At 37.1% G+C, this 24,442-nt stretch overlaps 1 protein-coding gene across 1 annotated transcript; it reads right to left on the minus strand.

Moving 5' to 3' along the window:
• Positions 1–5,891: 5,891 nt before the first annotated feature.
• Positions 5,892–21,928, minus strand: gls2b (glutaminase 2b (liver, mitochondrial)). Its single transcript, XM_080891824.1, has 19 exons — positions 21,792–21,928; positions 21,495–21,669; positions 21,047–21,146; positions 20,806–20,927; positions 18,036–18,165; positions 17,732–17,811; positions 17,037–17,200; positions 15,488–15,546; positions 14,965–14,997; positions 14,793–14,851; positions 14,268–14,334; positions 13,586–13,636; positions 13,319–13,495; positions 13,072–13,203; positions 12,494–12,586; positions 12,344–12,405; positions 10,193–10,269; positions 9,231–9,294; positions 5,892–9,023 (listed from the first exon to the last, which is right to left on the minus strand). Exons 1-19 carry the CDS (start codon positions 21,826–21,828, stop codon positions 8,867–8,869), a joined length of 1,839 nt encoding a protein of 612 aa, XP_080747950.1. The 5' UTR covers positions 21,829–21,928; the 3' UTR covers positions 5,892–8,866.
• Between the last annotated feature and the right edge of the window lie 2,514 nt (positions 21,929–24,442).

Below are 24,442 nucleotides of genomic sequence, written 5' to 3' on the forward strand. Positions count from 1 at the left end.
GCATATAAAAGATTTGGCCATTAAAGTATTTAAAAGCATTAGTAATTTGAGGTAAAGTAAAATATCTGAAACACATAATCTATTGACTATTGAGGCAGCAGTTCTAAGAAAATTCACACAAGTTTTTCTTTTGTGTCATGGCCATTTGCTGCTTCTGCTAAACTGATTTTAACAACACTTCAACAATTACACTATCACCACCAGCAGGGATCGTTACTGTTAGTGAGGAAGTAGTATAACATTAGCGATTCAAATATTTGGAAAAATAAAACAAATTTGTTTTAGGAAGAAAACTGCTAATGGCTGCCCAAATTCTCTTTGTCTATTATTATGTTTATTGTTTTTATTGTGTGTCTTTGTCATCATATGACGAAGAAACACAGTAATATATTTTAAAGATAGGCTTCACCTGCGGCATACCATAGATGTTATTCCAATCGGAGCAAAGATACAGCTCTGATTTTTGAACCTCCTGGTCACCTAGGGTTTTCCGCATGAATGATTTGTGTGCATTTATCTGTATCTCCTGGGTGTTTCACTTTCCCTTCATATTTTTGTTAGATTAACTGATTGTGATTTTAAATTGCCCATTGGTGTGGATGCATGTCTCAGTGCTAGCCTTATATTGCTTACTAGGGTGTTCAGGCTATATCACCTCTCTGGGATATGCTGGGATAATCTCGAGCCCACCTGTGACCCAGAGCTTGATGTGCAATAAACTAAACAGATGCATCTCTAAGTGACACTAATGCAGTGATACACATTCATATACAATTAGTCTCTCTTTCAAAGTTTATTTTTAATCATTCTTTCTTTTAGGCTCTATTACCTTCAGTGCTTCAATTCAGATCCAGGGCTGAACTCATTCTTCTGTCATCCACTCACAAGCAGATTAGAGTCCTTCAGTGAACCCACACAACCACTCAGGGGACATGCAGAATGCTTTTGTGATATAAACTAAATGTGTTCAACAATCAGACCAAAACTGAAAAAACAATCTACAAAACTTGCTGTTGAATGCTGGTAGCTCTTCTATCTTTGAGGAAGAAAGAAAATGTCATTCCTCATTAGTGTACCTACAGGTTTTGCTTGGCAGGGTCAGATGGGTTATATAGAAGCAGAATAGAATAAGGAGATGTTGGAAAACTCAACCTGCAGTCAGATATTTTCAGGGTTAGTTGAAGTTTTGAATATGACTAATATGATGTGTCTCTTCATGCCTAGAAGAGAAGGATATGCAGACTTGAATATCAAAATAGATTTTGATACCAGTTCTGACAGCCTCTTAAAAATATTTGTCATAACGATACATTTATAAGGACAAAATAATACACCATGACATTTAAGTCCTTCTTAAAGGACTCTCCTTTTCTAAGGAAAACACACGTGTTAATGTATACCAATTTTTCAAGTGGTACTTTTGCTATGTAACATTTAAATGTTAAATTGTAAATAATATTGATATATATATTTAAAGGCTAGCGAGTGTATTCACAGTTTCAAATGGTAACACTCGCTTTTGCCAGATATTACATAGCTTACAAGGTATGTCAAGAAGTCTGTATTATGATCCTCGGGAAGTATATTCTAAGAAAAACACTGCCATATTGCCTTTATATCATTATGTCTGCTTGTGAAAAAAAGCTTTGTCTTTTCAGTGGTGTGGCCATATGGTGGTGATGATAGCTCCAAGTCTTACAGTAAATAGCTGTCATATTGTTCTGTTGAGCAGGTATATGATGAAAGTGGAAAATCTACTGTCTAGAGATTTCTTTAGAGATTTGGTTTTCTTTTTTTGAAAGAGTAATTGTGAAACAGCTAAGAATCTGAATCACAATCAGAATCGGTTTTATTGCCAAATGTTGAGCAGGTTTAGAACATTAGGAAATTGCTGCGGTGCTTCAGTGCAAACATACTGTCATAAATTATGCTTAAATAGACATGAAAATAAAAATAAGAATAAGAGTTAAAAGTGCTAAGTAGATAGATATATACATGAGTGCAGGTGGTGATCAGTGCCAAACATGGAATGATGCAGTGAACACAGCGTAGGGTCATGTGTTAGTGGTGGGAACAGTCATACGGTTATTGTTCATGTGTCCAACAGCAGAGGGGAAGAAACTGTTCTTATGGCGAGAGGTTCTGGTGCGAATGGACCGGAGCCTCCTGCCTGAGGGGAGCAGGTCAAACAGACTGTGTCCAGGGTGAGAAGGGTCAGCTGAGATCCGAGCTGCACGCCCCAGTGTCCTGGAGGTGTACAGGTCCTGCAGAGATGGGAGTCTGCAAGACTTGAGAGGTTTCAGTCAGGTTTCATAGCTCATCAGAATACAGAATACAGAAATACCTATGGCCTCTGACAGTGATGTAGCCAGAGGACCCTTTACGGTTTCACGCCTTTACGGTTCGGAGCTGTGGACCTGTTTTATATACACGCGGAATAGTTTTCTATAAGAGATCGCTGCAAAAGTGCAGCCTTACGTAATGTCCACCCTACTGTTACACATTTTATATTAAGATTTAAAAATGTAGTCAGTATTGCTATGGCCAATAACCTTCAGTAATACTAATAAATCACACAGCAATAGTACATTCATGTAGTTGTAAAAAGCATGATAATATATTAAGTAATCCAAAGTATTCAGAATACGTTACTCTCACTAAGTAACGTAACGGAATACGTTACAAAATACATTTTGGGGCATGTATTCTGTAATCTGTAGTGGAATACATTTTAAAAGTAACCTTCCCAACACTGGCCTTATTTGGTTTATTTCTGTTATAGGTGTGTATTGACTTGGTGCTCTGATTATGCATCTGTGGGCAATCCATTTACATGCCTGAGGATCTCTCCAACACTTGACATTTTTAAAACCCATCTGAAAACACATTTTTACTCTCTATTTTTTTTTTTTTTACTATGTACAGCACTTTGGTCAACCTGTGTGTTTTTTTAAAATGTGCTTATAAATAAATTGAATGACTGCTTGATTAAGATTCAAGCTCCAGTTATAATTTAAATAAAACCATCATTCACTTCTTGAATATTTTTTACTTTTTACTTCACAGTCTTTTCTTTATGTGTCTCAGAGTATTCTTATGGCACTGTGCCAGCATTATCAGCTACACACTACATGCTATACTGTACTTCAGTTAAACCTGTTCAGCCTGGAGCTACATTCTTATCTCCATACTCCAGCAATCAGCTCAGCTCAGCTCATCCAATGTGCCAAAGCCTCATGAGCACCCTCTTTAAACTTCCTTTTAAAATAATACAATTTTTGTCTAACTGACAATCCTTCTTTGAGCTCTGCATTTGGATAATCAAGTTGTCCCTTTCTGACATACTGCAAACGATAAGTGTTCTTCATGTTCCAAATGCAGCTTCAACAGATTTAAATCCAAAGAGCTTCACCTCCATCTCTATGATACTCAGTTAATTACAAGGAAAAGAAGATTATTTGTATAGACAGACTCACTGAGATAAAGACAAACTCTTTTTCGTCTAGCATGTACAGAGTGTGTTCGCAACTCTATTCTTTAATGTGAAAAATTAAAAATCCATGTCAGTCAACAAACCTAACTTGCAGTTGAAAGGTCAGCTGATTATCCTCTCATGCAGTATTTTTGTGTTTCTGTCCTCCTGACATCTGCATCAATTCATAATACATTTCTCATCTTCAACTCTTTGTGTTTCTCTTTTTTCTCTCTTTCTCCTCTACCATTTTTTGGTTTTCCTCCAGTAATTTATACTTCTGCTCCAAGGCTTTAAATTTCTCCTCCAGTTGCTTTTTTTTTTTTGCAGTCCTTCATTTTTCTTTCTACTTCAAACTACTGTCATGACTTTGTTTTCCTGTTCCAGCTGTTTATTCCTTTCTTCAGCTCACTTATAGTTATTCACTATTTACCACACAATGATCCGTCGGAGAGATCTCCAACGCATTCTTAAGTAGCTCCTCCTACAAAGCTTGATCAGCTGTGTGATGGTCTTCAGGTGTGGCCAACCGCCTGGCAGGGCCACACCCACCAGGCCTGAAGGTGCCTATAAACAGGTGCTCTCAGAAACACCGGCATCCACACACACACACACACACACACACACACACACACACACACACACACACACACACACACACACACACACACACATAAATCTGCAAGCAGGGAGAATGAGGGACAGCACACCAAAAACACACATGTCCATAATTGCGCAGGGACCCTGGGTCGCTCAGACCCAGGACCCTGACAACCTCATCATGTACAGTATGCACTCCATCTAACATGTAAGTTGGAATGGAGACGTGGAGAAGTTGGGTATTGATTTTACTATAGCAGACTACTGTTTTCTGATATTTTAAAGTTTGTTAACACACATACTGAAATCAAAAGACCTACAATCTTTACTACACAGCAATCATGGCAAAAGGACACCCTGTGTCGTGATTTCATTTAAAATGTAATTTTTTCATCTTTGACCGCTCATGGATTCAGTAAACACTGCTTGTGTACAGAATATATCAACTTGTCTGTGGAGAAAGAATGAGTGAGGGAGACTGCAGCAAACTGCAGCTTAAATGTGAAAAGCTATAAGCTGTAAGTATTGCATCATAATGGCAATGGCTTCATGACAACTACCACTAAAAGTGTAGATGTCCAGATGTCCCAGTAGAAGAGTTTGACAATCCAGATGTATCACCAACCATGAACCTAATAGTTGTGCAACTGTGGAAGAACTGCTGGTGTGCAAGCCCGAACTGAACGAGTGACGTGAGCTGACACATGGATGATTTTAATGTGCTGCCTGTGTGATGTGGTTGAAAACTTCAGAAGACCAGAACAAGACTGTCTGTTTCTGTTGTTACAAGCTCAAAAGGTTATCCTGTGGTTTTTGTATGGGTTTCTTTCTATAATTGCATTATATTATATATAATACTAAAGGTAAATTGGTGATTAAGTTTTAGCTTAATGCACTTTTTAAAGTCTATTTAGATTTGTGTTGTCTAATGTTTCATAAATCCCCAATTCTTTAACAGAAATGCTTTCATGCCTCTGTGAATATTTAAAAATCTGTGCACATCTCTTTGTGATATGTGGACAAGATTAGCAAACATATTAGAAATTAATACACAAGTTAATCAACACAGAATTAATGCATAACATTTTTTAACCATTTTCTCAGTTGGTAGAACTAATTCCAAAGGTCAGCGTATCTGTAATATCTCTGCAAGAGGGTTACGTTCCTCATGTTAATGAAAAACAGTTCGCTAATTACACATATTCATCATTTTTTGCGCTTGATTAATCACATTCTTGTGATGAAGAATGTTCACCTCTCAATTTAACACACTGTCAGGGGTAAGCTACTGTGAATACAAACTTTGTGTTATGTTCTCATGAGTCATCTCACTGACTGTTGCTACATGTCACTGTTACTGAAGCAGGGCTCAATGGCAGGACTCTGAACTGTGCAGTCAAAAGGGGATTTATATACAACACCAGTGAAATATTTACATATACAGAGCGACAGTGTTCCGGGGATTCCAAGAGAGGGTCAGGGAAACACACGTCAAGCACCTCTTCGTAGAGTCCAGAACATGATACACACACCGTCCAATCCAACACCGTGACCCACTCTCATTCTGGTCAGGTCCAGGGCAATCTATACAGGTAGATGGACACAGAGGTCAGAAGAAGCACCAGGGACCACAGGGAAGTACAAACGCGAGCCAGGCTACACTAACAGAAGTAAGTACAACAATCCAGTGAGGAACACTACTCCAACACGGCCTTAAATACTGTCAGGATCCATCAGCAATGATGAGCCGCAGGTGTGTGTGCGCAGGTGTGAGAATCAGAAGAACAGACGCCTCCCTGGTGAACATAGTAAGAACAGCATGCCAGGGCAGCCACTGATGAACCATGACAGTACAAACACAGTTGTTGGTAAAGTCTGTTTGACCCACATGTGTGACCCACTCATATGCTACAGAAACTTATATATATATTTATATATATGCTACGGATGCTGAAATATTGATAGATTCACTATGATTTTATTAGAAACCAAAAAGGGAATGTAAATTACAACTTGAAGTTACAATAGAAGAAAATTAAGTCAAACACGAATGCTAGTAGGAATCATTCTACTGGAACTATAAGTATTAAAATTAAATTTAATAGCAACTGATCTGATTCAGGTATTTTGCTATTACCACCCTTAATCTCACTGCTGCAAATGCATTCTCTGAAACCTAATCTCCAGAAGGCAATGGCTGAATGGCAGAACAACCTTGTCAACTTGAGAAAATCCTAACATCCTTGTGGGATTCACACACATCCCTGTGCCAACTCATTAAAGTCAGCTTTTATATTTCTGGCTTCATTAAACCTCCTTCATGCCAAAAAGTTCAAATCATTAAAAAAATGAACACTTGTCTACGACATTAATAAGCAGGTCCAATTTATCTGAGTCACGAACTGTCCAGAGTCCAAAATTTTAATCATTGTGGAAAGCAATACAAATGTGTTTGTCTTTTCAGAAGACACACATTGATACCTCACCAGTTGTCTTCTTAAGGTAGAAAAAACCACAGGCTTCGACAAGGTAGCAATTGCCAACAATCGATTTTATTGAATGCTTTTGAGAAAATGAAGAGCACCAGTCTACACACAGTAAAGCGTTCAAATCAAGAGCTGCACCTAATCGACTGGGTGGTGTAGATTTTCTTTGTAAATCATTCAAAGTGCTGGATACAGTTGTGACATATTTGCTCACTTTCCAAAATAAAAAAGAGAAATATTGGTCTAAGAGACTAAAATAAATCCATTTAAAGAGCAAGTAAAATGTGTAGAAAATATTGCACTGCATATTTGTTGTCTAAATGTCTGTTTCTGTTTATTTCTTTAGTGGAATGGGTTCAAGATCCTGTCAGGACCACCATAGTCTCTTCAGGCGGCACTAGTCTCTCTGAACGTCAGCTTAATCTTATATAAGCTCTTTATTGCTCAGCAGTGCTCGTTCTCTCCACAAATCTAAGGCACACTGTTCCACCTGATAACAACTGATACTGTAGGTTGACCAGTTTGCAGACAACACGGACACATGTTGGACAGGCACATAGTGCCATCTGATGGATTAAAGAAAAAATGAAGCATTTGTGCTCTGTGGCTACAGTCTATTGTATCATATGCATGAAATTAAAGGTACAATCTGTCAAAAATTATTAACTCTACATTTATAAATAAAGCATTGGTAAGGAGAGGGAAGTCAACCCTGTAATGTCAAGGGTATCATATTTGTTATGAGTTTTTGTGAGTCTTAAAGACTCTTAAAGACTTAAAAGTGTGACTTCTAAGCAAGAAATTGCACAAAAATACTGGATTTAACAAAAATAGTGTAAATTAAAGCTCATATATGCAATATAAGCTCATATATGCACATTTATATTTATTTATTTATTACATTTTTCAGAAGGTTAAATACACAATCCTGTTTCAGAAAATGTGATTTTTTTGGCAATTATTTCATGGTACAGTCTTTATATGGTTAAAATAATGTGGTGCACATTTGTTATATCTCGCTAAATAGTTCTTATTACATTACTTGTTCCATTTGTTTTCATTGAAATATCTTGATTATGCAAAACACACACTCCTGCTGCTTTTTCATCATGTATTCAGTTGATTTACTCGGTGCTGCAAAATATTTAATATCAAATTTGTCACACTATGAAGCACTGACTAGCTTAATAAAATCAAAATAAAATCAAGCTATGGGTGGCATACATGGCTTTAATGCCAAACCTTTCACATCATTTAGTTTTTGGAACCTAATTTATTATGAGGCTGGAGATCATAAAGTACCACACTGAGACACTCATTGTCTCTTTTTTTTACAGTAAAAAACATGCAGTTTTCCCAAGTCAAGGTATAAACATATACATAATAAATTAACATTAAGTTGGCCACTATGTGTTATAACTGTGATATTATGTCATTGTGTTTATGGTATGGATTTCAAATAATTTAAATACGCTGAGTTTGATAGTTGGTTTGACTGGGAGTAAAAAAGACGAGTGTCACACAACATTCAGACAAGGCAAAGGAGGGAAAATCCTTTATAGAACAAAAACAACAAGCACCTTCCTGTCATCAAAAATCTTTTACACCCTGTCACCTGCTGCTGAAATCCATGTAACTTTGAGTCAGGTAGCATCAATTTCCCTTTGTGTGGCACTACATTGTACTCGGTTGCACTTTGACAGAGATATCAATCAAGTGAACCTCACACATATATACATTATAGAATAGAAATGCTATACGGACTGTAGTGTTCTAAAAATGCAATTGTTGCGTCTCCTCGAGGGCAGGAGGGGATAACACAACAACTCCGGAAACTCGGTACAGGTGTTATGAAAAAGGTTTAATGGCAGCGCTCTCACAAAATAAATAACCCAGACTCAAACAACAAATGTGGGGGAGAAAGGGACAGTTAGGTTGTGCCAAAAAAAACCCACCAAAAAGACAAAACCAAAACTTAGCTGAGCTATTATCCTAGAAAAGCAAAAACAAGAGGGAAAGACCCTAAACCTCAACTCAAAACAAGCTCAAAATTACATGGGTGGCACCAACCTACTTACCTAGTGTTTCTAACAAAAAGACTCAAAATCACAAAAAGGAAATGCTAAACAATAAAATTTTCACCTGACTCGAATTTGAAGAAAATCTTTCATAAAGCTCCATGACAGTTATATTCTGTTGTTTGTGCGTCACTCATGTTTCGTGCTACAAATGGACACCCATATTTCTAAACTTGGAAAATTGCACAAATGCCCTGATGTATTACAATTTCAGAACTTCATTTTAGCTATCACACCATGCCGTCAATGGTGTCAAGCTTCTGGGGATGCACAGCTTCACTCTGCTTCTTTTCCTGCTGCTTGCACTCTTGCTGGTAATCTTTGAGCACCATCACTAGCTCGTCATGCCCAAATTGCATGGCATCATCGACCGGTAGATTCCCCCACCTGCAAGTGATGGAGAGGCAATTCATAAAACTATGGATGACAAAATCCAAGAGTATACAAACTGTGGTATTAACATCGTGTGCTGATAAATAATTGGAAAAGTTTAGTTGATGGAAAAAGGCTCTTTACAATGAAGTAGTATGACAGTACAGGGTTAATGTAATCAATTGATTATAATTAGAATTATATACAAGGTATTTATCTCACCTGTCTTCTACAAATGGATCAACTTTGCAGGTTTCAGTGAGGAATTTTACTACATCCATGTGACCTAAGAATATAATTTTTAAAAAGCAAAAAAACCAAATTGTCACCATTGACAAATTAATCTAGTAGCACCACAGAATTAGAAATGGAGAAGAAAATCTGCTAAAGTAAAAACAAAAAACAATAAATATGTAATTACTAATTCCTTCTATTGGAATCCAGCTCAGAATGGCATTTAGGAATCTTTGCCTTTTCCCTTTTGGAAGAAAACTGCTGTTACTTCCATGTTAATCCTCGAAACAAATAGTTTGCTTACGAGGCTCTTTTCAAGAAAAACGTTACTGCTGTAGTCGTGGCAGCGGAGTATTAAATCTGTGCTGTGAATAAACTAACATTGCAACAGAAGACAAATAATCTACCATATGGTGCTCTGTAAGGGTTTATGAGCTGGTTCATTAGTGGCTTATATAATGTGAGCCAGAGGTACTGAACCTCTACTGTTAATCATGAGAATAAACAAAGTGAAAACTTTGCGCTAATTACTGCTGTGAGCATCAAAACAAACGATTTAACAAGTTTAAGTATTTTTGTATCAGTCAGCAATGAAAAGAAATGACAGAGTGAACAGACACCATTCTTTTAACTGAGAGAAGACAGTGGATAGGTAATAAAGGTTGTTTTTATCTGCTATACCAACCAATCATCATTAAAACTGAAATCTGCAACTTTCTGCATCTGTTATCTTACAATTACACCAAGTTTTCTTAAACATCTATGACAAACTTTTGTGTTGTAGCAAAACTTTAAATGTATGTTGTTTGGATCAAAGTCATGATTAGTTTGATCTCAGATGATGACTTAAGCTAACTGCACTTGTTTTGAAGTCATTAATTTAAAAATAAATAAGTAAATAAAAAAATGACCGAATAAGTGTAAAATTAGCCTGAACTTATGACGCTTACCCTCAGCTGCAGCAACATGAAGCGCTGTTCGAAAATCATAGTCTTTGAGGTCCATGTCCATGGAAGAAAGTGCAAATCTGCAAAACAAATCAGTCAGCTACTTTCAAGTGCTCCATTATTCACAAGGGGTCGCCGCAGCGGGTAGCCCTGCATGTTTGATTTGGCAGATTTTTTCACTAGCTGCCTTTACTGATGCAACCCCAAAGAGATTTGTATCTCCTCCCTGAAACAAATTGTGGATTCCACACTTGTCTTATTAAAAAAGAAAAAGAAAAAGAGAACTCTTATTGGTCTTATACTCTATGCTCTGATTCTGTACTAGGTATAAAAGGTCATTTTGTTCACTACACCTTACTAGTAATCAGAGGTGTGGACTCGAGTCACATGACTTGGACTCGAGTCAGACTCGAGTCATTAATTTTATGACTTTAGACTTGACTTGAAAAAATGTTCTAAGACTTGTGACTTGACTTGGACTTTTACACCAATGACTTGGGACTTGAATTGGACTTGAACCGGTTTACTTGAAAAGACTTGATATTTTACCCCAAATATAAAATTTAACATGCATATTATATAGAGATTGAAAATGTGACGTCATTCACGGGTAGAACCGCAAAGGATTCTGGGAACTCGTGGCAAGCGGTACTAGCGCACGCAGGCTTTCAATTAAAATCAGTCACACAGCGATAAAAAGAAACACAAAAATGTCAAGAAGCTGTTGTATTATTAACTGCAATAGCCGGTCGCATGACAGCCACGGGAAGCCGACGGGTAAAGAGATCGGTTGTTATCGGATTACGTCGTTGAAGAGAAATTGTTCGAGCCATGTTTCCGAAGTAACAAAGATGCGACGGATGGCCTGGATTGCAGCCATTCAAAGATAAAATATAACGTCCCAGAACACTCCAGCTCACAGGTTAGTCTGCTCCAAGCATTTACACGAAGGTCAGTGTTTTTTAGTAGTTAATACGTCATTTTTCTTAACATAATTGGTGATATAGGTTACAAGCAAGTCTGGCGCTGAACAGAAATTGTCGCGCTATGCTCCTTTATTTATTGTGCATAAATAGTGAATTGTCCTGACACAATATTGCGTTTCGCCTCTGTTATTATGGTACATTGACAAAAACATATACTTTTATTCACAGGATAAAACAGGTTTTTTGTATCACTAATTGCCCAGTACGATTACAGCATACAATATTATTGTCACTGCTACATTTCTGTGATGGGTACCAGAAATTATTTCCACTACTAATTAATTACCGTTGAGCTCAAAGGTCCTATTAATAAACTGTTAAGGAATGTGTATTTATGACGACAATTTGTGAGACTGGTAAACTTATGATACGTACGATGGTCTTTCGTTCTACACGGTGCATTTCAAGGTCCTGTACCCATCCGTAGGTAAACTGTACCTGGGCTTGTTGCAGTGACCTGAAGTTACTAAACTTCATGAGTGTATGCACTCACTCCAAGAATCGTGTAATTATAAATATGCATATAAATATGCTAAGATGAGATAGCTGACTTCATCTAACTAGCAAATGTTGTCCAGGCTACGTTGGTGATACAGTTTTTTTTAATGTGTATGATATTTTTGTCATGCGATTTTAAAGCTGGTCCTACAACCGCATCCAAGAATAACATGCAGCTTATCTCAGAACTGTCGGTGAAAATTATTCTAGGAGCTAGGTTTAATTGAGCTGCATTTTAAAGAGGTGCAATTTCACAATTTGTGTATATTTTCTAAGTTCACTATTTTGTCATGTGTTGAGAAAAACACAGATTTTAAAATTACATGGTCTAATATTTACATTTAGCATAACTGCAACATTATTTTTTCTTTTTTTTTTTTTAAAGACTCGAAAGGACTTGAAATTCAAAGTTTCAGACTTGTGACTTGACTCGGACTTTTACACCAGTGACTTGAGACTCGACTCTGACTTGCCTGACATTACTTGAGACTTGACTTGAGACTTGAGGATAAAGACTTGAGACTTACTTGAGACTTGCAAAACAATGACTTGGTCCCACCTCTGCTAGTAATAAACATTGTTGAGGTAATTTGATCCAGGGCCTGTTTTAGACATTGTGAGGGAAATGTTTTATAGAGGACAGACAAAATCAGGAGTCTCGATTATCTACCTTCTCAGTGCCGATACATCTCCACTGTAGGCAGCAAACAACAAGTTGAAAACAGACTTGTTCTGCAAAAACACCACAGAGCCATAAACATGGAGGCTTAGAGCACAGCGCATATTACATACAGTACCAAACAAAATACGAGCAACTCACCCTGTCATCTCCATCCTGTCTGCGAGGGTCCTGTTTCTTTACAAAGTGCCTCAAGTTGTCGTAATTGTGAAAATTGAACACTGACACAAGTTCCTAAGAAAACAAAAACAGTATGATTTAATCTTTAGGGGGGGGAACAAAAAAATTATTTATTCTGTTTTGTTCTGTCAAAAAAAAAAATTAAATATTAAAAAACAGAATATAACAGCCACAGAATAAGTCAGGTTTATTAGACATTTTGCACTCTGTAAAGCAACTACAGACACATTCTGGGGGAATATTTATGGTATTAGTCGAAGCCAGGCTTCTGGCTTTAAGACGATGTCGATAGTGTAATGACTGCAAATTATTTATCAAACTAAACTGGTTATTACTGTAATCATCATCATCTTTTAAAAAATTAAAGCTTCTACCGTAAGGCCTGAAGTATTGACGACTTCAGAGCCAATTTAAACACGAGAAAAATATTAGAAAGGCCAGGATGTTCTACTTGCATTAAAAATTCAAATTAAAACATTAACGTGAAAAAACAAAACATAAGTGGTCTAAATATAATAAAACAGAAACTATTTTCTTGCCTGACAGAAGTGTATTCCTCGGACACTGTTTCCAACCCTGTCCAGTGGAGGAGACCAGCACATCACTCCCATCACATTGGGGATCACCAACAGAATTGCACCGGATACTCCTGATTTTGCAGGCAAGCCCACCTGTGAGATGAGAACGAGAGGCTGAATGTGCCATTTGTTCTAGGTAATGAGATTATTCCTATTTTTGTTGTGACACAGTGAAGTGCTTTTTCCATCACATCCTGCTGTTACTCACATGAAAAGCCATCTGGCCGGAGAAGTCATACATGCCACAGGAGTGCATGAGGCTCAGGGTGTTTCGCACAGCCTCAGTACTCAGGACACGCTCGCCTGTAATTGGGCAAATTCCCCCATTGGCCAGAGTGGCAGCCATGATGCTTCCTGACTCACAGGTTACCTCAATGGAGCAAAGCTGAGAGGAATAGTCAGTTTATTATTGAAACTACTGAATCATTTTTCATAAATAAAAGGCTGCAAAAGACTCTTTTTATTGACATTTTACCTGGAAGTAGAAGTCAAGGGCATCGATCATATCTGCTCCCAGAGGAAAACACTGGTGAGTGAAATATTATCATCATGAGTATCTGATTGACCAAAGTAAGCAGAATATTTATCTGAAACTTGGCAATTTGGTTTCATGAAAATTAAATAATATAAAAACCTTATTATAAATGTGGAATATGACTGCTGAGTACCTGATCAAAATATACATTTTATAATAGGTTAAAATGGATAAAAATACAGTATTTAGGTTTTAAATGTTAGCTTTTCCTTGTCATGTGTGTCATCTATTGAGTTTCTAACATGACCTCATGCGGACATTGCTTGAGTTGTCCAACATATTAAAAGTAATACGACCATTGCTAAGGAAAAATCAGTAGTTCTTGGAGGTTTCTGGCTGGCTTCTGATTTGTGTCCTACAGGCCTTATTCATTTGATCCTTCATTGTCACCATGATTGTCACACATCATAAAATGGCAAACAAGTTAATGTCATTTGGTTAGTGCTAACTTGTCTGCAAACCTCAATGAGACACTCAGTTGATCAATTAGTCATTACTTTCATAATTAAATCATGGATGATTAATTTTGATTGTTTTTAATTACTAAAAGATAAGTACTATCAAGTTGAAACTTTTAAATTCATATATGTGAGCTTTAGGAAATGTTTTTTCTGAAACTGACCTTCTTCTCTTTCATGTAGTATCCAATGGCAAAATTCCTGTCACCTGTTTCTTTTTCTGACTGGAACCTGAGACAAAGAAAGAGCAGAAATCAATATAAAAAAAACATCAATAATGCAATAGGTAGTGGACTAAACCCATAACACAGTAAGTCTTTCCATATGGAAAAGAAATAGTAAAAACATATATGATTTACTCATGAAAGTGGCCACTTTCATGAGTAAATCATATATAAATCATATAAGGCTTACATGATTTACTCATGAAAGTGGCCACTTTCTCATTACTTTCATATATTTTTTTAGTAAGTATACAAAACATACAAGTTTCATTATATAATTTTCCAAGGGATCTTATATGTGTTTTCACTCTTGTATGCTTTTCATACAAGTTTCACACAAGACAGATACAAACTTTATAAGATTTATATATATATATCTTTTCTATATGGGTTTTCACTCATGCTTGTGCTAAATGGAGGCAAATAAATACAAAATACTCCAACTCTATTTTGAAATGCACTCACGTGGCATTGCTGAATCCTACATATTCTTGGCCAGCCATCTTTTTCACAAACTCCATAACCTGGAAAAAAACATCTGTGCTTTTTCAGCATACCTCTGAGCACCAAAATAATAAGCCTACATTTTTATATTCATGGTCTAAACAGAGTAGAAAACTGGAGGTACATTACTTACATAGTCAAACTTTTCTGCCTTATTTGAGTGAGGCTGAAAACAAGGAGAGTCGCTTGCTTGTGTAAAAACAAACAGTACTGAGTATAATTGCCACATTCACTCAGCTCCTGCATTCAGAAGCTGGTACCAATTGCACAGTATAAAAACACGAATGTGTTACTGATTGCATGATTTAGTATCTTATTATCAGCAGTAAGAGAAGAGCAGGTAATGATCATAAACCAAGTGGTCCAACTTTAAGGCAAACATTAAATATGCTATAGAACATCACAAATTTTCATGCAGTAAAACATCTGATGCATTAAGTTGTTTTTAAATTGAGTGCATAACTTTCTACTGCAAAGTACCATTGCTGCAAGAGTCTTACTCAACAGCAGGGTAAACACAGTTAGTTAGTGCATATTTTAATATTAATTTCTTTATTTAAGAGATTTGAGCTTCAAAAATATATAAAATCTGCAACTAACCTTTTGCTGCCACAGTCTTTCACTAAAAAGAGAGTGATAAGTGTTTATCTGTCTACCTTGATAAGAGAGCTGATCAAAATGGCTCCAGCATTCACCATGGGATTATGGGGCTTATCTATGAGACGGGACAGTAAGATAAGACACAGGGTTGAAGACAAATTCTTTATGAAATAATGATTTTGTACAAAGGACTGAAATCAATCTCTATAATATGTGAATCAACATAAGAGTTGTGGTCTGAAGTTTATATACACTTGTTATAGTAATTTGGGGATTTTAATGATTTCTTTGCACTGCTGTTTTTCCAGGGTAGAATGATTGTACAGCAAACATCTTCAATTATGTAAAAAAAAACAAGAATTGGGTACACAAGATTGCAATTATTGTGGATTTTCTCTAATTCAAACAACATCAAAAATATATATGCAGGTTCAAACATGCATGCTGCCCCCACTCTTAACAAATTGCACCTCAACCAGATGCTTTTGGTCACCATCAACATGCTACTGGGAGGACTGGATTTTTGACCACTATTCTTAGCAGAGTTCAATGCTAATGTTCAACCCAATGAGTGTCAAACAAATTCTTTTTATGCTGGCAAAAAGAGACTACAATACCACTTGTAGCTTACTAACAAAGCTAATAGGGCTTGGCGTTGTCAGGTTAAAAGGCACTGTAGAAGCTTCAACAACAGTTATTTAAAAAATTTAATTTGGGCCTGTATGTATACTTTTTAACCTTTTTAGATTAGAGAAATTACAAAGTATATTCAAATTTGTGCACCGAATTCTTTTTTTAATAAAATATTTTCATATTTTCCAAAATAAAGCTGTACAATCATTCCACCTCTTCCAAAAGAAGAGGTCAAAGAAATCGTTAAAATTCCTGAAATTACCACCAAACATACATGCTCATGATGGGTATATGTAAATTTCTGACCACGAGTGCATATTTTAAAAAAAGGGTCCTGACAAAATTCCTAATGTGCATGAAATATAATCTGAATAACAGAATAATATTTGTACCAAAAAAGTACTGCAAAAACAAATTTACAAAATGTCTTTAAATGTATATTGTGTTACCAATTTTTTTTTTTTGAAAAGGGCAACCAATAAATATTTGTTCTTTTTTTTTAACTGAAAAACAATTACAAACACTACCTTGTTACCAAAATAGCAACTAATCAGTTTATTACATTTCATTAATTATTACTGGTGTAAAATTTGACTCGGTGGAACGGAAATGGCCTGAATTTCACAGTATTTCTCAGAGAAGGAAACCAGTGTCAGTGACAGTTGTGAAGGACCTAAATTCTGTGTCAGAGTAACACAGCTAGATTTCTTCCTTGATATTAAGCAGAAGAATAAAGAAACATTATGATAAAATTATTATGAGAATATAAATTCGGGTTTCATCTGGACGAAGACATTGTTCATCCAGTCAGTTTAGCACTTATGCAGGAGTAAAAGGAAACTAAGATACATGTTATGTGCTGTGCTAGATGCCTCATAACTAGATTTCTTTGAACTTCAGGTGTCATTTCCGCGCACTGATTGCATTGATAGATTTTTATAATCCAATAGGAGGTAATGAGGCTTTACATACCTTCATCATCAAGTGAAAGCACATTGAACTTGAGTCCACTGGGCTCCATGCCAACATAGCGGTGAACCTTCTCAGTTTCTGACTCATGTACGGCAATGGCATACTGCAGGGGCTTCACGCAGGACTGCAGGCAAAACGGCTGTTTGGTGTGGCCTACTGAGTGCCTGCAAAAAGAAAACAGAATAGACCTTTAGAGCCTACACAATCTTGAAAATAAAGTGACAGTCATACTGAATGTGCAGTATCACTTTAAAAAAAAGTATGAACTATGTTTAAGTAGAGACTGAGAGAACGCTCATTTATATTTGATTCACCTTCTGAAATCTGTAGCAAATGCACTGTGTATGAAGATTATAAGACTGGAACTAAAAATTATATTTTGATTACAGAAATGTGTATCAGTAAGTCTGTGACTCAAAATTGGACAAAAATAAAACAAAGGTACAGCAAAACATTAGGCTGATGTTCTGCAAAATCTTTTCACATGAAATTGTCTTACAAAGAATATGTCAAATCAAATAAATCTAGTTACACACTAGACAAGAAGAATCTTTGTTTCCAGCTGTCATTCAGTGATAGCTGGGAAATCACAATCTAATGAGGAATCTCATAATATATGAATAAAATAGCTCTATAAATCTCTACAAATCTCATAAAAGACTCTCATTTCATTTATTCAAATGTTTAGTTCCTACCTCTGTCCGTCAACTGTACACAAAGACACACCCCATAGCTCTGGGCTGAATTTAGCCAGTTGGGGAATGTAGTCTGCAACCTGCAGTCACAATGAGAAACACAGTTAAAGTTAAGACAGAAGTAATGCTCATTCAGAAGTAATTGTTAGAACTAATGTTAATGTAGTAGAAGAGATTCCTTATTTACTCATCAAGTATTATGTTTAATGTGTGCAGATATTGGGGCAGCAGGATGAATTAGGAGAAAGCTTTACGCAGCAAATAAACCATCATAGCATGGAAAACTAAATTAGGAAAAGTTTACCTTCCCATCACTTTGCTTCTGCACTTTTTCGTAGATTTCATTTATTTTCTGTACAAACAGGTCAAACTCAGGGATGATAAACTTCTTCCTGAAGGCCTGGATTAGCAGAACAATGTTTCCTCCTACACATCTAAGACAAAAACAGCATAATGCAGAATTACTCAAGAGCCCTAAATAAAAAGAAAATACTTTCATTGCGTGTGTGTGTTGTTTGTGTACCTGTTTAGACATCTTTGTGGGGACCAAAGAATGGAAGTTTACTATACTTGTGGGGACCAATAGCCCGGTCCCCACAAGTCTGAAGGCATTTCAGATTCAAAATGCGGTTTTAGTTAAAGAGATACAATTGGGTTATGGTTAGGTATTAAGAGAGTTTTGTTTAGTTTTCTTTTCATAAAGCTCTGGTGCACGGTCCGGTTAAGGGTTAGGGTTAGGCATTTATTTTTGATGGCTAGTGTTAGGGTACGGGGCTAGGGAAAGAAAAGCATTATGTCAAGTAGATGTCCCCACAAGGATAGGAGTACACACACGAGTGTGTGTGTGTGTGTAGCCTCTAGAGTAAGTGGAAGCCAGCAGCTGTCAGTTTTCATTAAGTGTGAGAAGCTGTTCCTTTGATCAAAACGACAGTAAATAAAACTGTCATGTCCTGACACCGACTTTCACACATCCATGTTTGGGATGGATCTTGATGAAATGCATGTATTTAATTATGACATTACAATGTGTGTGAATTTATTACTGTATGATAAATCTAACATTCTTAAGCTATACCTGTACGTATTTGCATTACATTATACAGTGTATCAGTTTTTCAATTTATTATTTATAAAGAAAAAATCTGTATGCGCACAATTTGTGACACCAGAAGCCTTAAAAATTGCATAAAATGTTGTCCATTTAGTTCCGACTTCTTCTACATTCTATAGTTCCGCCTTATCATTCTTAAACCTGTCTGAATGACTGAACATAAAGTACGTGGAAGACAAAAGAAGAGAGAAACAATTACGCATAACATCACATACAACAAATCCTGTACTAAAATGGATTGTTAGTGGAAGGTCAGGCTAAAAATAGTTTGGTCTCATGCCTGCACCTGCTTCCTCATGCATGGAAAACAAAACACCATGGACTGTCACAGCTAAGATAGCCCTCTCTGAGGGATAGTGTAACGAAGATTAAGTCCCACAAAAAAACAACAATAATTGTGGGAGAAATGTAAAGTTAAATTTCCTGTCAACTGCCGCATTAGATCCATTTTTCTTGGCCACTGTTGCCCTTTAGAGTTTGCTAAAAGTTATTCTGTGTGCCATTTTCTTAACTTGATTTCTGACTTGCTAAACTGACACACAAATGACAAATCATGGGCTTATCCACAGACTGCATTGGTTTCACAGAGTGGCATAAGAAATAATATTAATAATAAAAAACAAAACACAATGAAATAACCAAAACAACAAAAAAAACTAAAAAAAGGGAGCAAAACTATATCTCCAGCAGCCGCAGGACTAACAGTTAAATGTCAGCACTTACAGGCAGTTCACCGCGAGGGTCGACGTACTGAGTGTAAATAACCCTAATGCAATGAAACTTAGCCTCATTTGATTTGTAGTGATCAAAGACATAAAGCGTTTACCAGCAATGTAAACCATTTTTCCAAATTGAATCACACTCTGTAGACAGAGGCAGCTGTGGCTCAGGCTCTCTGTCCAATAACCACAGGGTTACTGATCTGATCTCTGTGTCCTAATTGTAAAATGCTTTGTTTATTAAGTTAAAAAGTGCACACATTTCCAGCTAGACCATGGGTATACAACTTAAGGCCCAGGGGCCAGAATCGGCATAATGGACAGCTTTGGAAAACGTGAAGGGGTTATAAATGTTTGTATTTTTAACTGTATTTTAATAGGTTTTGCAGCATTTTATGCTTTTAAAGACCTCCCCCGTCACAATTTATATTACACCACAGTAATTAAAAAATATATGAATATTTAAATAAGAGAAAAGTTCCTGTTTTTTAATACTGACTTTACATTGAATCCACAAGAAAAGAGCATTCTCTGTGAATTAAGAGAAACTTTCTGTTTTGTTATTGCAGGACAGTCTGAGCAATTAGCTACCAGAAATTCTTGTTTCCTGTCTTCTGAAAGATTTCTTTCAATTATTTCATCTACTACACCACCATTACTATGTCATGTGGAAAATCTAGGACTTACTGTGTAATTCCACTTTTTTCTGACATTATTCTCAGAGATTAAATGTGTAGTTAAACTTTTTTTTTACATTGTTAGAAAAGAGAATTTCAATGGTTAGGCCTACTTAAAATCAAAGTGATATAAAATAATTATCCAGACTTTCCTCTATCTTCTACTGGTTGGACTTCAGTAGAAGATAGAGGTTGTCTTTTAAACAGTTTGCATTTGTAAAATTTACAAGATATGGGGGTTATCATGGTCTACTACAGTGGAGTTGACTGTTCTCTTGTCAGTGGGAAAGGCACAGGCTTTCTAATCACAGTATATAGTTATATTCATAACGCCCTGGCAGTAAACCTGTATATACAAGACCATGGCCCCCAAATTGCTCCAGAACCAAATTGCAGGAAAATACAAAAGAAATTCTTTAATTAAATTAAGTTTTGGTCAGACTGGATTCTTTTTAGTTTAATTAAAGAATGATTAACTGACTCATTTCCCAATCATTTTGAACTGCCTGTGTGCTTTAGAGGTGCTATTGACATAAATTTTCTTAGCCTTGAGAAACCGCTTGTCACCTGTGGAAAAGGTCTTTGTCCATCATCACCTCACCAACAGATTCCTTCACGGCCTCTCGGAGCTTCTCCATGCAGTCTTTAAGGCGAGGATCGGATGGGTGAAGGCCATTTTTTTTCAGTGCCTGCAAATAAGAAGTTGTCAGCATTAATGTCATTGCACACAGTATGTACAATTAATAGGATAGTATATATTCAGTAGCAACAGTGCATATAAAGTAATGTACAGATGATGTCTGCTTACTGCTGTAAAGTATGAGATGGGCACTTGCTCTTTTCCCTCTGTGATGGTGTAGAAAAGCATGTTTTCCACTCCGGAACCAGATGGCTTTGAATGCATATTCCTGGTGAAGTGAAGAGCACACTCTTGAAAAGAGGAAAACAATCAAAAGAAGTGTTGGATTCCCTTAAAAAAAACACAACAACAACAACAAATAAAAGACAAGATTGCTTTTATAGCCTACACATGCTGCACACACAGACATAACCACCTATATGGAGGTCCATATGGTGACTGTTCTCTTCCTCCTATAGTTTCTCTGTGCCCATAACACAGAAAACAACTGCTTATGCACAAATAATTATATACCAGCATATGGCAGATAATAGTTAGTGTGGAGGCGTTCTGTTTAAACGAATTCACACCAGTAAGAAGGTGCTGATTCTCACCAGTTTAGCACACACATACTTACATTTTCAGATGCAAACGATCTCGTAGTGCAGGGGATCGTCTCTGAAACTGAGTTATTGATTTCGTGCCCAAACAGCATGCTGGTTGCACGATGAAAACCTTCTTCGCTACATCTGTACTTTTGACCACCAGTTGAGCAGAGTTTGACAGGCGCAGCGCGTTCAGGAAATGCATGGCTGCGACAAACGGCACAAATAAAGCCTTCGCGATAGTTCGTTCAGGATGAAATCAACACAGATAACCTTGCTGTTATTTTCTGAGCTGGACGCCAGCTGATCGTGCGAGGTCGTTGACTCACCAGCTTTAGGCTGAAGTTGAAGTTTTGTTACCTTCATGTGTCATCGGAAAGGTGGGACTGTTTTTTTTACAAGCCCTTTACAAGTACAGTTCATTTACTTGGAAAAAAACATTTAACTTAAAATATATAGAGATCTCGACTACTTAAACAGCACAACAAGAAACAGGTTTATATTATTAAAACAGCCTAGAATGTGTCACAACCCACAACTCCACAAATACTCGTTTGAAGCGTGGTTAAAGTTTTACAAGGAGCATTTGAAAGCAGCAGAGTCTGCACAGGAGCCGGTCAGAAGCTAGAAATAAATTTCCCAATCTGAAACTCCAAAGCTGTTGGAGTATTAAAACGCGCATAAGAAAGAAATATTAATATTTTACGCATTACTTAACTGCTTTTGCAACATTATGGGGAAAAAAATCTAATCTTTATAGTACGGCAATTTTAAGCACTTTAGTTCTGAAACTTTCATGCGATGTTTTAGCACCACCTGGTGGATTTTCCAGTCAGTAGGTTTGAATGTAATGTGGTGTACATTTATAGTTGGCTAGCAATGTGCCAGAATACTGAACCCAGTTCTGACGAAACATTTTTTTTTTCTTGTTTCTTCTAGTGGTTCAGATGACTCACTCTGCTTCTTTGCATTAAAAAACATAAAACAGTAATAATGTCCCTCCATCATGGTAATTAATTCCATCTCTGTCAGTTGAAAATGTCCCGGAGCTACTGAACTGCATTTAGAAAGTATACAAAATAATATAAAATAATGTTTAAAGAGCCAACAATAATACAGTCATACACAACTTAAAAACACGACAATCACACACATACAGTGGGGCAAAAAAGTATTTAGTCAGCAACCGATTGTGCAAGTTCCCCCACCTAAAATGATGACAGAGGTCAGTAATTTGCACCAGAGGTACACTTCAACTGTGAGAGACAGAATGTGAAAAAAAAAAAATCCATGAATCCACATAGTAGGATTTGTAAAGAATTTATTCGTAAATTAGGGTGGAAAATAAGTATTTGGTCAATAACAAAAATACAACTCAATACTTTGTAACATAACCTTTGTTGGCAATAACAGAGGTCAAACGTTTACTATAGGTCTTTACCAGGTTTGCACACACAGTAGCTGGTATTTTGGCCCATTCCTCCATGCAGATCTTCTCGAGAGCAGTGATGTTTTGGGGCTGTCGCCGAGCAACACGGACTTTCAACTCCCGCCACAGATTTTCTATGGGGTTGAGGTCTGGAGACTGGCTAGGCCACTCCAGGACTTTCAAATGCTTCTTACGGAGCCACTCCTTTGTTGCCCGGGCGGTGTGTTTTGGATCATTGTCATGTTGGAAGACCCAGCCTCGTTTCATCTTCAAAGTTCTCACTGATGGAAGGAGGTTTTGGCTCAAAATCTCACGATACATGGCCCCATTCATTCTGTCCTTAACACGGATCAGTCGTCCTGTCCCCTTGGCAGAAAAACAGCCCCATAGCATGATGTTTCCACCCCCATGCTTCACAGTAGGTATGGTGTTCTTGGGATGCAACTCAGTATTCTTCTTCCTCCAAACACGACGAGTTGAGTTTATACCAAAAAGTTCTACTTTGGTTTCGTCTGACCACATGACATTCTCCCAATCCTCTGCTGTATCATCCATGTGCTCTCTGGCAAACTTCAGATGGGCCTGGACATGCACTGGCTTCAGCAGCGGAACACGTCTGGCACTGCGGGATTTGATTCCCTGCCGTTGTAGTGTGTTACTGATGGTGACCTTTGTTACTTTGGTCCCAGCTCTCTGCAGGTCATTCACCAGGTCCCCCCGTGTGGTTCTGGGATCTTTGCTCACCGTTCTCATGATCATTTTGACCCCACGGGATGAGATCTTGCGTGGAGCCCCAGATCGAGGGAGATTATCAGTGGTCTTGTATGTCTTCCATTTTCTGATGATTGCTCCCACAGTTGGTTTTTCACACCAAGCTGCTTGCCTATTGTAGATTCACTCTTCCCAGTCTGGTGCAGGTCTACAATACTTTTCCTGGTGTCCTTCGAAAGCTCTTTGGTCTTGGCCATGGCGGAGTTTGGAGTCTGACTGTTTGAGGCTGTGGACAGGTGTCTTTTATACAGATGATGAGTTCAAACAGGTGCCATTCATACAGGTAACGAGTGGGGGACAGAAAAGCTTCTTACAGAAGACGTTACAGGTCTGTGAGAGCCAGAGATTTTCCTTGTTTGAGGTGACCAAATACTTATTTTCCACCCTAATTTACGAATAAATTCTTTACAAATCCTACCATGTGAATTCATGGATTTTTTTTTCACATTCTGTCTCTCACAGTTGAAGTGTACCTCTGGTGCAAATTACTGACCTCTGTCATCATTTTAGGTGGGGGAACTTGCACAATCGGTGGCTGACTAAATACTTTTTTGCCCCACTGTACAGTGCATGAGTCTTCATATATGCATATTTCTTCTCATTTAACTGCCGTGTTCATGTTGCCCATAACTGTAGCTCAGCCTGTAGACATTGTTTCAGAGCAAAGCTTTATTTATTTTCTTTCTGTATGCAGCCCGTTCTCACTCCCGTTTCAGCAGCATGCCCATCCTTGCATTCTGACAAACACAGTTTCTTAATATTAAAATGTTCTTTATTTAG

The sequence above is a fragment of the Rhamphochromis sp. 'chilingali' genome (genome assembly GCF_963969265.1).
Source record: "Rhamphochromis sp. 'chilingali' genome assembly, chromosome: 9".
Taxonomy (NCBI): Eukaryota; Metazoa; Chordata; class Actinopteri; order Cichliformes; family Cichlidae; genus Rhamphochromis; species Rhamphochromis sp. 'chilingali'.